Source organism: Nelumbo nucifera, chromosome 6, assembly GCF_055504915.1.
Source record: "Nelumbo nucifera cultivar China Antique chromosome 6, China Antique-T2T, whole genome shotgun sequence".
Taxonomy (NCBI): Eukaryota; Viridiplantae; Streptophyta; class Magnoliopsida; order Proteales; family Nelumbonaceae; genus Nelumbo; species Nelumbo nucifera.
In genome coordinates this window covers 66,768,125-66,782,030 of record NC_142654.1, presented here as the reverse complement: position 1 = coordinate 66,782,030, position 13,906 = coordinate 66,768,125, and the positions used below count along the sequence as shown (strand labels likewise).

The 13,906-nt window shown below is 38.7% G+C and overlaps 1 protein-coding gene across 3 annotated transcripts in view; it reads left to right on the top strand.

The window, feature by feature from the left end:
- LOC104606860 (trafficking protein particle complex subunit-like protein) overlaps nt 1-13,906 on the top strand; it is a 33,007-nt gene continuing 19,101 nt past the window's right edge. The window contains exons 1-4 of one of the 3 annotated variants that reach the window (XM_010272265.3): nt 1-703; nt 11,888-11,949; nt 13,092-13,206; nt 13,310-13,433. In XM_010272265.3, coding sequence (XP_010270567.1) covers nt 366-703; nt 11,888-11,949; nt 13,092-13,206; nt 13,310-13,433 — 639 coding nt within the window. In that variant the 5' untranslated portion in view covers nt 1-365. The remainder of the gene's footprint in view (nt 704-11,887; nt 11,950-13,091; nt 13,207-13,309; nt 13,434-13,906) is intronic. The other 2 variants (XM_010272266.3, XM_088889729.1) reach the window with 2 other exon arrangements.

Genomic DNA, 13,906 nt, shown 5'->3' with positions numbered 1-13,906 from the left:
GGAGAACTTCAAAGCAGCTGAATCTTCAGTTCAGCCCTCCCAAACAGGCCTTTAAAGTCCAGGATTCAGGGCCATAGGGGCTACAAAGCACAAAACTACAAACCCAGGCTACAGACGGGATCCGATCCAACTATTCGGAAAATGCATCAACCAACTTTGAGCAGGCTAACAACCTTTGGGCCAGATTCGCTGCTAAGGCCGACGAAATTACTTATAACTGCATAGCGCGGCTGGCAGGCCGGCATAGCTATTGATCTAAACATTTTCCCTATAATCGACTGAAATATCTCCTACTACAGAACATTTTTTGGTTTTTATCTTGGGCGACATCAACTGAATTTCATAGATCGAGCATTTTTCCTTCCATGGAAGAGTACCCAGAGGAGCTCCGAACTCCACCAGTTTCTCTGGTCTCTCTGGTAGGTTGTCCCGAGCTTCACTCGACGATTTCAACTTATCTTCACTCGGAGCAGCCCCCCATCAACACTTTAGCATTACCGGATTTCTCGAAGATCTCCGTACTGTCTAGGTCGAAGAAGGAAACCCTAGATTCTGGTCAGCCCGGCGGGATCTTGAAGCGAGATTGGTTATTGAAGCACCGAACCAGGAGTCCTGCCGTCGTTGCTGCTTTGTTTGGTTCAGATGACGTTTCCGGCGACCCCGCGCAGTGGCTTCAGGTCTGCACCGAACTTGAAAATCTAAAGTACGGACTTCTTCCTTCTTTTTTTATTATTATTATTATTATTTTTTTAAATCTGTTTCGATTGTCTCATTTTTGAGTTGGCCGAGTTAAAACCTTTCAATTAGGAAGTTGTTCAAATCGAACGTATACTTTAAAGCACGCATTCAACCCTTAAACTGGACGCAACTTGCGCATATAATTCCTGAAGTTCAGTTGGGAAAAGTTCGCATTGGGTTCTAAGTTTTTCAAATTGTTTCTAGATTGAATTATCTATTAAGGGGCAGCTTCCTTGTCAGAATGATCTATGGCCACGTTTAAGTCAGATAAAATCAAAGAAATAAAATGTACTTCATCTGGAAATCAGGAACGAACTGAAGTGTGATGAATCATCATTTAAGATGGTGGCTTCTGCTCTTTCGCACACAAGTAAGCATGCCAATGCAGAAGGAAATGAATTCCAAACAGAAACCTTATATACTCATCTATCTGAAAAGAAAAGGCTGGAATTGGAATTGAATTCAAACAAAAGTTATGAAACCTCAGGTTCATAATTTAGGGGGGGGGGAGGTTTGACACCTTCTTGAGTAAAGGAAACGCAAGACAGACACGTTATAATATGTTATACATCCTGATGTATTTTATTTGCGTTCTATGATACATAAAATTATATTATTTGTATTTGCATGTTGCCCATTACATATTTGCTTTGGTTCTTGCTGCCATACTTATTTTCTTAGATTCAATTGCTGTCATACTAGTTTGTTTGGATTCACTATTCTATTGACTTGTTGCTTTGATTATTTGTTTGGATTCTTGTGGTGTGAAAAATTCATGATTTTAAATACACATGACTACTTTCCTGATTTTTTTTGGTAACAGATAAACTACTTTTCATTCAGACTGGTAGACGAGGAAGCACAGGCCTGATTAGGGGACTCAATCCACTTTGCCAGCCAAAAAGGCATGGCGTCAGTGAAAGGCCCCTCACCTTTAAGACCTTTACAAGCTAGCTTATGAGCTAAGAGTATTACAGTTCCTGCTTGCAAAAACAAAAATCAGAAATTACACCCTCGCAGATACTTAACAAGTCCTTACACAAAAAATAAGCTTCCTTGGCTAAGTTCAGATCCTTTAATCTGAGGACCTGGATTAGAGTTCGGTTGTTGCTTTCCAAAATGATAGGTCTGGAGATATAGTTATTGGCAAGAGATACTCCCTTTATGCATGCTATAACTTCTGCTTGGAATGGGGTTGAGCTCACACAGGGGCCATAGGAAACAGCAAAAACTTGGCCCAGATGATTCCTGATAACATCTCCAAAATCTGCCCGACTTGCCTTTATAAAACTACGATCTGTGTTGAGCTTCAAAAAGTTTTCCTTAGGAGCTTTCCAAAAAACCTCTTTGCTGGCCTCCGGGTTAGGAAGTGAAGAATTTTGCCATTTTGGCTGCAAAATTTTCCTCCTCTCTGTCCAGGATCTGTTACAAGAATAGAGAGTTTTGTTAGGGTCCGGCTTTAGATCTTCAAAAAAACATTTGTTCCTAGCTCTCCACATATTCCAAAGCAGAAAATCTGAATAGCCAAGTAAATCTTCTTTCTTTCCTTTGAAGAAGAATGTCTGTTTTGCCACCATTTGAACCAATCTAGAAAAGAAGCAAACAGAGCAGTACAGCAAGTGTCATAGCCAAACAGAGATCCAAACCAAGTTAGTTTTGCATGATCACATCTGGAGAGGGCATGCAGAATCGATTCTGATTCTTTCCCACAGATTTTACAAATAGAAGAGTCCGAGAGTCCTCTTTTTCCAAGGTTCTCTTGGACTGGGAGGCTATTCCAACAACACCTCCATAGGAAAATCTTGATTTTTGAGTCACATTTCAATTTCCAGATTTCCTTCTAGATTTTGTTATGGGATTGATGCTGGACAGAATCTAAGACAAAGGATTGCTTGAGGGGAAGTTGTTTAGCTATATAGTAAGCAGATTTTACACTGAAACTACCTGAAGAGTTAACCTTTCCAAATTAGTCTGTCTTCTCAGTTCCCTGAGCTAAAGGAATTTTAAGGATCTTGTTTGCTACCTTTGCCAGGAAAGTATCATTTATTACATTTTCTTTCCAACATCTTCTGTTCTCATCAATTAAATCACTAACCCAAGTAGGACCATTTGTCCTTGGTTCCGGACCCATTATTCTAAAAGAGGAAGGTCCTCAATCCAGGGATCTTTCTAGATTTTAACTCCCGAACCTGAGTTTACATCCCAGCAAGCCCCAAGCTTAAGAATCTCCCTGCCCATAAGTAAACTATGCCATCCCCATGATCCCCTTTTTGGAAGATTGTCATTTAGGAAATCTTTGCCCTTTAAATACTTTGACTTTATAACCCTGGCCCAAAGATTATTCTCTTCCACACAAAGTCTCCATCATAATTTTCAAGGTGCCAAGGCGAGGCTAGGCGACAGGGGGGCGCCTTGTCGCCTAGTTGCCTAGGCGGGCACCTAGGCGATGGGTTTTTTTATGTAGAAAACATAGATCCTAGGGTAGTTCCCTAGGTACCATAACCATATTTCCTTAAGAATTATTCATAGTTTTCATAAGAAAAGTAGAGAGTTCATGTTAAAGTATAGAAAATCAACATATTCATGAGAAGAAATAGAAGGAAAACAAAATTCAAAAAATATAGGGGCTGAACCCTTATTTTGTTATAGGAAAAGAAGAAAAGAAAATGATTGATCAAAAAAAAAAAGAAGAAAAGAAAATGTGTTGATTAGAAAATGTGTAGTAGTAGTAGTAGTAGAAAATGTGTTGATTAGACAATATTTTAAGTTCTTCCTTACTTATTGGTTCAGGTTTTAAAGTCTTTGGGGGTTCAATACAGCAGTTAGCAATGTTTATATTGATTAAACCTTAACAAATAAGAAAATAATAAAAAGAAATTAGTATATAAACACACAAAATGAATATTTTAGTTTAATAATGCCCATTTTATAATTATGATGTCAAAAAATAAAGAATATAAAATTATTTTATAATACATAGTACAAAACTGTTTGGCAATTAGGCGAGATGAGCCTCAAAGGGCACCTTGTCGCCTAGGCGTCGCCTTGACAACTATGGTCTCCATGCCTGTTTAGCAAGAAGTGCTAGATTGAATTTATGAGGGTCTCTGAAACCCAAACCTCCATAATTCTTGTTTTTACTGATTGTTTCCCAGTTAACCCAATGAACCTTCTTCTTTGTTCTGTCAACACCCCACCAGAACTTTGTCTGAGATTTAGCCATTTCATTACAGATAGCTTTTGGGAGGAGGAAACAAGACATAGCATAAGAAGGAATTGCAGCTATGACTGACTTTAGGAGAACCTCTTTGCCCACACTTGAGAGCAACAAGTCATACCAGTTTGTAGTTTTACTATTTATTCTACTTAAAAGATAATGGAACAACCCTTTTTTGGTTCTGCCTATAAACGTGGGGAGGCCAAGATAAATGCCTGGCTGGTTCACTTTTTTAATACCTGGACTCTTTGCTAACATTTTTTGTAATCTCGGGAGAAGGTTTTTACTGAAGAAAATCTCAAATTTTTGGAGATTTACCTGTTGGCCAAAAGACTTCTCATAGAGATTGATTGCGTCCATAATCCTCTGACCTTCATCTGGGACAGACCTTGTAAAAGAATAATTGTCATCTGCAAAGAAAAGGTGAGAAATCACATGGCAGTCTCTATTTAGCTTTATTCCAGAGAGTTTTTTTTTGGGAGACAAGACTCTGAAGATAGGCCGATAATGCTTCAGAACAAAAGAGAAAAAGATAAGGAGATAGAGGATCTCCTTGTCTTATTCCTCTCTCAGACCAAATTGTTTTCCCTGGGGCTCCATTTATGAGAATTTGATAGGACACTGTTGTGATGCAGGACATTATCCATTCTATCCATTTTTTTCCAAACCCCATTTTGCCCATGACTTTTTGAAGGAAAACCCATTCCACCCTATCATACGCCTTACTCATATCCAGCTTCAAATCCATCCAAGTCTTTTTTCCTTTTGTTTTTTTTTTTCATGAAATTCTGGAATAACAACAAATATGAAGTAAAATGGCTAGATGATGAAGTCTTGTGGTTAGTTTTTAAGAAAAAAGCGGATGTTGAAACATTCCTGAGTCAAGAGCCTTGGCTCATTCAGGGTTACCCCCTCCTGCTAAAGATTCAATCCCTAGAAATCTTACTTTCACTGACATGGGAATCCATATCAGAATTCTAGATGTCTCCATGGAAAAGAGATTTTGGTCTTGGGGAGCCAAGATGGTGAGTTGCATAGGTACCCCAGTCCCCTTGGAAAAGGAAGAGGATAACCAGGAAGTTGATGTACCTATTTGGGAAAGGTCGTACCATATTAGGGTCATCCTGGATATCAGAAAACCCTTGTCTTTGGGAAATTCTGGCCTCGAAGAGGATGGTTTAGTTAAATGGTACCCCTTTCAATACGAAAAGCTTCCTACTTTCTGTAATCGATGTGGCTTTTTAGGTCATCGAGAATTTAACTGCAAAAGAATCTTTGAAGAACAGTTTCTTGAACAACTTACTCATAGGATGGTTTCTCAGGCTATGGGTCCTAGAAGGGGTAGAGGGTTTTACGGTGACTGGTTAAAATCCAATATGGAAGATTCTGATTTCAAAATGATCAATCGGAGTTGGCGAGAAAGTGAGCATACTCAGCAAAATGAACGGAGGGGAGATCAGGAAGAAGCAAGCAGGGATCAACTCTTGATCCAAGATGAACCATTACCTAAGGTCTCGCAGAGAGAGTTACAAATCGGCGGGCACATCAAATTAGTAATTTGTCTATTAGGAGTTTGTTTCAGGAGAGCCTGGTACAAGAAATGGCCTCAAATCTAGTTTGGAATGATAGAGGCAAAATTTAGGTGGTCCTTTCGCTGGTGAGCTCTGACTGGAGACAACAATGAGCTACTAACGGAGGAGGGTCTGGTAGCTTTTCTAAAGCTCTGCAGTTGGAGAGACACGGGACTGATGGGGAAGGACAAGAGGAAGGCGACGAGGCATCACTTCAAGGGCTGACAGATGAAGAATTTTTTGATGAGGTAGAAAGATTTCATGGGCAAATTGAGATAGGATTGGGATTTGCCCATGATTCATGGATAAATAGAAAGGGCAAAAAATATTCTAATTAATGAAGAGAGATCTGAAATGGTTTTCGAAGTGGTTTTTGAAAAAAAAGAGGAAAAATTCGGGTGTAGTAATAAGAGAAATCGGGTCGGATCAAGTAGCAAGAGAAATGGGCTAGGCACACCCGGAAAAAGGAGTCTGGATTGAAGATGGGTTAGATCCGAGTCCGAATCCCAATCAGGTGTACCATGATTTCCTCATGCAAAATTTAAATCCGATACCATATTTCTCGGTCAACCAAAATCCTGTCACCTTGCAAAGATTAATGAATCAGGTTTCAAAGAACCCAGAAATTGAGTTTGAAGATGATGAAGTGGATATAGATCAAGACTCTCAGTTGGAGGGGATGCAAGTCGATGAAGCTGGACAATGCATGGAAGGAAACCCTAACAGGGAGGAACAAATCATGGCAGCTTCAGGCCAAGAGGAGGATGTATTTTTTCAACCCATAACTTATTATCATTACCATATGTCAAATTTAATTCTCTTGGATCCAATGTATGAATTACAAAGCCTAGCAGTCTCAGTCAAAAGGAAAAAAGTCAAAACAAAAAATAAAAAAAAGCAGCTGGAAAAAGAGAAAAAAGAAGAGTAATTCGAGGTTTATAAAAAAAAACAGTTTTTGGAAAGGAACCAAGGAAAAAGCTAAAGGAAACTCACTCTGTAAACTCAATAGAGTTGAGTTCCTCTTCAAATGGTTTTCGGGGATAGGAGGGGTGCTGAGAGATAAGGAGAGCAACATTTTAGCTTTGTTTTCAGGCCCTGTGGGAACAGGAGACTCAAATAGAGCAGAGATTTTAGCGGTTGTACAAGGTATTCAGATTGCTGAACAATTAGGAGTTCAACACTTGATAGTTGAAGGAGACTCCAAAATTGTTGTGAGATGGCTGACAGAGCCAGCTTCAGCTATGTGGCGATATAGAGACTTATTGAGGAAAGTCAACTGGCTCACAAGAAATATGACAGTTACCTCTCTTTGGATGGAAAGATCAGCAAATACCTTAGCGGATGGGCTATCTAAGCAAGGGGTTTCAAGGGATCATTTGTTTTGGGCTGCTATGTAATTTTATTTCTGTTTATTCTTGTTTTTAATTGATGTAATACTTTGTTAGAAGAGGCAACAGCTCATGCCTCTTTATGGGTTTCCTGTATTGCCTTAATTTCTGGATTAATAAATTATTTTCATTCATAAAAAAGGTTTTCTGTTATCCACTGGAAAAAAAATCTTCTTTAAATCAGGAAAATGTCACTTTCTATCTCTGTCATGGTTTCAATTTTGGGATCTATGTTAATAGGAGATATGTGCAAGGAAAAAAATTGTAAAGGGCAGGGTAAAAGGAAATCATGGGCTTTTTTATTAACAGTCAGTCTTCTTTTTAGAAACAGAAATTCTATTCAGGAAATATCAAAATTTTCAAATAAGTGGGTTGGGGGTTCTGTCCCGAATCAGGACCAAAGTGAGAAATGATCATCCTAAGCTGGAATTTCCGGGGAATTGGGTCTCCCCTGGCAATTCAAGCTTTGAGAGAGACCCAAAAAACAACAAACCCTAAGGAGGGCTGGCTCTATTTTGGAAATTGGAGCAGCTGGGGTTGTGATACTGAGGGCCTCAAAGGAGGGCTGGCTATATTTTGGAAAGAGGGCTTAGATATTAAAGTGCTCTATGCAGACCCAAATCGTCCATGTTACAATAAAGGATTTAGGAGGGAAGAATGGTTGTATTTCTTGTCTATGGGGAACCAAAAGAACAGAAGAGAAATCTGTTCTTCCAAAAATGGCAATCTCTGGCCAGTCTTGTTAGTAGCCCTTGGTTGTGTGTGGGTGACTTCAACATAATCTTGGATCCTCAAGAGAAAGGAGGGAGAAGCTGTAGCCCCTCATATTTGAGGAAAAATAATGAGATCATCAAAAAATGTGGTTTATACGAGCTCCCAATCACAGGTGCAGATTCACTTGGACAAATAAAAGAAGGGGAGAGGATAATATCAGAGCCAGACTTGACAGAGCTTTTTGCAATCAGGAGTGGTTGGACTTGTTTGAAGCCTCCCATACAAAAGTTCTAGTCTCTCTAGGATCCGACCACCTCCCAATCCTCTTTAAGATGGAAGAAAATACCTTTTAGAATGGAAGAAATGTGGTTCTCCCATGAAAATTTTGAGGAAACTAAGAAAAATTGCTGGGTAAAGAACCAAAACGGAGGTCCTCAAACTCAATTGTGTAGCAAATTAAATAACCTTCAAACTACTTTGACGAAATGGAATAAAGAGGTTTTTGGGAATGTTTAGAGGAAAATAGCTTTCATTAAAAAGAAAAGAGAAGGAGAGTTGGAGAAAGGAGAGGAACAGCCAAACCCAAGTTTAAAAACACTAGAGGCAGAGCTGGAAGTGTGGTTAAAAAGGGAGGAACAGATGTGGGCTCAAAAATCAAGAGTCAACTGGCTTTAACATGGAGACAAGAATACAAATTTTTTTTCATGTAACGACTTAGAGGAGAAGATGCAGAAATAGAACTCTAAAATTGGAAAAGGAACCAGGAATTTGGGTAGATACTGAAGAACAAATTGAAGAAATCCTGTTTCTACACTTTGATGGCCTGTTCAAGACCTCAAACCCGAGAGTTTCTGAAGTTCTGTTAAGTTGTATTGGGAAAAAAATATCAGAAAAAAATCTGAGAGAATCTGAAATTTCCAATGTCTCAGCTTTGCTTCTTCTGTTGAGTTCAATATGTTTGGGTGAGGGTGGTTCAGATTCTAGAGTGTGGACCCTTAGGCAGTTGGGCTCTTTTTCCTGTAAGTCCTTTTGAATTCTCTTATCTCCACCACCTCCTCTCCTTATTTCCCTGTTAAGGAGATATGCTCTCGGCCCATCCCTCCGAAAGTCAATGCTTTTTGTTGGGAAGTCTGGAAGTGTTTCATGGCTCCATTAACACCTGCGATTTGCTTCGGAGGAAAAGACCAAATTGGTGTCTGTCCCCCAGTTGGTTCTCTTTATGTAAGTTGAGGAGAGAAGTAAAGAAGCTGTTATTGAGGTGATTACTCTCAGAGTAGCGCATTGGGTGAGCACCTTAAAGCTCTTTGCTGACTTTAAGGTTGAAGATTTCTGCAGATCGTGGGGAATAATTGCAGGATCTTCATCTAGAAGACAGATTGTTCATGAGGCCTGGTCTCCTCCATGTGTTGGGTGGAAGAAATTAAACTTTGGTTGTAGTTGTATGGGAAATCCTGGACCATCGGGTATTGGTGGGGTAATTAGGGAAGAAAATAGAAACATTCTAGCTTTGTACTGAGGTCCTATTCAGCATGGAGATGTGATGAGGTCAGAATTATTGGCAGCAGTCTATGGAGTAGAGGCTAAAGAGGTGGAGTGTTTCGGGATGAAGAAGGTTGAATCATTGCCATGTTCTCAGCACCTATAGGCTGGGGGGATTCATTGAGAGCTGAAACTTTGGCAGCATTGGAAGGGATCAAAAGAGCCAAGCAGTTGAACATCAGAAATTTGTTGGTGGAAGGAGATTCAAGGCTGACAGTTAACTGGTTGCAGGAGAAAGATTCCAGCTTGTGGAAGTTCTCAAATGAAAAAAAGAAAATTAACCAGATTACCCGAAACCTGCAAATTCAGGTTCAGTGGGCCAAGAGGTGTGCCAATTCTTTGGCAGATTTTTTGAACAAACAAAGGGTGGGAAGAGCAAATCTTTTTTTGGGCTGTGTTGTAATATGATCCTTATTGTTAGGGAGGGTTAAGTGTTTTTACCCCTCCCTTTATACTGTATCTCTCTTTAATATATTTTTTTAATAAAAGTTACTGTTATTGATCAACAAAAAAAGTAGAGAAAGCTAAAGAAATGGGGATTACTAAGCTGATTAAAGAAGGTGATTCAAAACTAGTTGTGCGCTGGTTACAAAAAGGGGAAGGAATCATATGGAAGTTAAGGAATGAATTCAGGAGATTCAAGCAGATTTCTAAAGATATGATGATCCAAATAAGATGGATAAGGAGGTCTGCGAACAGTTTGGCTGATGGTCTTGCAAAGCAAGGAACTCAAAGACAATCCTTGTTCTGGGCAATTCTGTAAATAGTGAATAGTTTCTGGGTGGGCTTTGTTTTTGTGCCCATTGTATCTCTATTTTTTTATATAATGAATCAATTTTGTGTTGCTAATCAAAAAAAAAAAAAAAAAAAGAAAAGATATCAGAAGAAGAAAGTCAATGGTTGGAGAGAGAAGTGGAAGAAGAGGAAATTAAGTCTGCTTTGTTCCAGATGGCTCCCCTGAAAGCTCCGGGGCCAGATGGCTTCCAAAATAGCTTCTTCCAAAGGTACTGAAATATAGTGGGTCAGGATCTATCAAAAGCTGTTTTAGATTTCTTCAACCAAAATTTGATTGCCAAGGATTTCAACCAAACATACATTGCACTAATTCCAAAAGTCAAAAGCCCTTCTAATGCTTCCCAATTCCGTCCTATCAGCCTTTGCAACACTGTCTACAAGGTTATAGCATAAGTGTTGGTGAATAGGATCAGGCCTTTACTCCGTAAAGTTGTGAGTGAAAATCAGAGTGCTTTCACTCCAGGAAGATTAATCCAAGACTAATTTCCTAAATGGAATTGATTATATGGTATATAGGATATTGAATTTATGATTAACAGTGATATTGTCTTGTGAAATCAATGATGTAATGTGTATTTATATCGAAAATTAACTATTTGATTTCTTTTTGTATTTTCAGTACAAAATAATAAGAAACTGAAATTATGGTGCATTTCAACATGGATCATACCTAATAAGTTATATACCTTATTTGTCAAAAACCTTTCACCTAGCAAGTGCCTAGGTGATGCCTAGATGCCTGCCTAAGTGCTTAGGCAGCAAAGTAGTGCTCTTTTGCCTAATCTCACCTTGCTAACTATGCATAGGATTTAAAATGGTTAACCACTAACATGACTGCAAGGGTGCTTTGGCAAAGGAGACTGAGCAATGAGATAGCTAATTACTTAATTAAGCAAGGGGTGTATAGGGAGAAACTGTTTTGGGCTCAATTGTAATCTGAAATGTAATTTAGGCTGCATCTCATGTCTCTCTATGGGAAGACTCATTGTATAAGTTTCTCATATGTTTTCTTTTTTTCTAATAAAACTTTACTTATCAAAGAAACTTGTTCATCCAAAAAAACTTGAGAAGCTGTTAGATCTTATTTTGGAGAAGTTGGGTGTTTTAGATGAAGCAAATGTTTTGTAGCTGGAAAAATGAAGCAAACACTATTAAAACATATTCTCCCTCCCCCCCACAAATACATACAACTCCAAAACCTTTTTATAGCAAATATTATCTAAAAATAATATGTTTACAGTCACATATAAAACCTAATTTCGTTTTTGAAAAAGAAAAAGGGAAAGAAGAATTGTAGATTATCAATGACTAACAGCATATGGAGATAATTAAAATTGGGGGCATGGGGGCAGTATATGAAACTATATACAGGAGAAAAATGTAGTTTTTCTTGGGTTTAGATAATAAAAATTGAAGTAGGTGCTCAGTCTTCATATGGACCTTGGCATTCATGACCCTTCATTGGGAGGATAGATCTTTGGCTAGTGACTGCTAATTTGAACAGTATGTTCAAGTTAATGCTGAGGTCAGAGAAGAGAAATATCATCTATTTGGGGCTATCAGGCTATAATCCTGGCTTGGTTTGAATAGCATTGATGTTCCTATTTGTAAATCATCCGTCTTTTGAGCTGTTTTCCTTTCCCTGATCCCCATATCATGAATGAGTGGGTGTACTTCATATCTTCTTGTTTTTAATAATAAATCTATTTGTTTTTTTGATAAGTATCTATTTGTTTTTTTTTTCTTGAAAGGTAAATCCCTTTGTTCATGTTGATTAAGAAACTGTTATAGTCATGATGCTAGTGTGCTCATGCCTCATGATAGAATGTAGAAGTATTCTCTCTTGTCACCCCTGGTGCCTATGTTGTTGTAACATTCTGTACAGCTTTTTAAATGTTAAACCTTATATTTTCTGTCTGTTTTAGAGCTGTGGTTCGTGGGAGGAACATCAAACTCACTGTGGTGGTTGTTCAGTCATTTGATAAGGGTAAGTAACTATAATTTCAAAAGTTCCTCTTAATTATAAATCAGTCCTATTAGCATCACAAAACAACTCTGGGAGCATGCTCCACAAGTCATTTTGTGCTCTACTTGTATAGAGGCTCATTTGTTGGAGTCTCAGCTAACATTATATCATGTTTTCTCAAGTTATTAGGTGATACTTCTTCATGTTTTCTGATGGTATATTTTGTAGAATCATTATAGTTGGCACAGAAACATAGAATTGGGCAGAAGCTAACTTCTAATATAAAATCTCATTCTCAGGAACTTTTTATGTGAAAAAAAACCATCAACAGAGTTTAAACTTTTCCCCCAGTAAATCTAAGAAGTCCTTAAAAAGGAATACTAGAAGAATCTATGCAAAAACAATTGTAGAACTTTAAGTATTATGTTCATGAACTAGTTAACTTTTTTCAAAAAAAAGTATTATGTTCATGAACAATGTTTTAAAATGTGGAGGCGTGACATGAGGCGTTCCACTACCTAGAGGCATGAGGCGTAGTTCAGAACGTAAGAGGTGTAAGCCTCCCGAACACAAGGAGCGTAAACCTCCTTAAGAGGAGGGGGGATGAGGAGGAAGAAAAATCTCATTTTTCTTTATTTTTAATAAAAATCTTTTATATTAAGAAAAAGGAAGATGCATGGCACTAGTTGAAAGCGGAGGCGAGCGAGCCGGAGCGGAGCAAGACCCCCCTAACACACACACACAGAAAAAGGGGGGCTGGGGGGTCTGGGGAGTGAAGCCCTCCAACCAAGGGGTCTGGGGGCTTTCCCCTTATCTTCCCTTTCCTTATCTTTTCTTTCTTTTTCTCTTTCTTTCTTTTTCTTCCCCTTCCCTTTCTTTTCCTTTCCCTTCCTTTCTTTTTTGTCTTTTTACATGAGGTGCATGAGGTGTACACCTCTAGCATGCCTCATGAAAAAAACGTATGAGGCGTATGCCTCAGAGGTGTTAGCACCTCTGGCATATGCCTCAGGGTGTTTTGGGGGTGCCTCGCCTAGGCGTACGCCTCCCACGCCTTTTAAAACACTGTACATGAATTTGAGGGTGCAAATTTCATTTTGTCAGAAAATGGAAGGAAAAAAGGAACTAGAAAAATAAATGTAACAGAACTACATATTGACTGCCAGATGAAGTCAGTGAAGACCGTATGATTGCTCTGCGGAAGCGTGCTGAAATTGATTCCAAGTATCTTCTGACCTTTGTACAGAAGAGTTCATCGGACCTAAAGCATTCCCTTAACAGGCAGGCAATTTTTTTGATGTGTCAACATTTGGATTCTATGCTTGACTTTTGTCTTTGGGTGGTCTTATGACTCTTGTCATCATGTTGGTTAAACTTTATGCAGATTAGGAAGCATAGTTGCAGAATTAGCAAATACGTATTACAGGGATGAAGGGCGAAGAGTAAAAACCTGCATTGAGAAAAAGAGCTTCAGTTCTGTTGACTTGAATATTCGTTACTGCTTCAAGGTAAGGTTTCGTTTTTTGTTTCATTTTGTTTATTTTTTATTTTTGATAATCAAAAGGCTGAATATATTGCAATAAAAAACTCCAGGTTATCAGAAATTTGGGCATCCATGTACAACAAGACACAGCATCATGCTGGCCACACCTGATAAAGAAAACAGAAACAAATTACATTAATACATTTCAGGCCCTAGCCTAGGTGTTTCCTGCACAAGATTATCCACATCGACTCTTGTTCCAGCTAGGTTGTTGGCTAGACTATTAACTGTTCTAGGTGTCCACCTGAAGAAGGCACTCAGGTTTTTGGCCCATGTTCTAGCTTCTCTAACCAAGAAGAATATCAACAGCACCTCCTTTCCAGAGTAACCATTTAATAACCCCTTGGGAACCCCCTTCCACAATTAAACTGCTCCATCTAGCTGTTGAGGTGAGCTTTAAGCCTTGAATTAAAGCTAGAAGTTATGCGCTTTCAATGA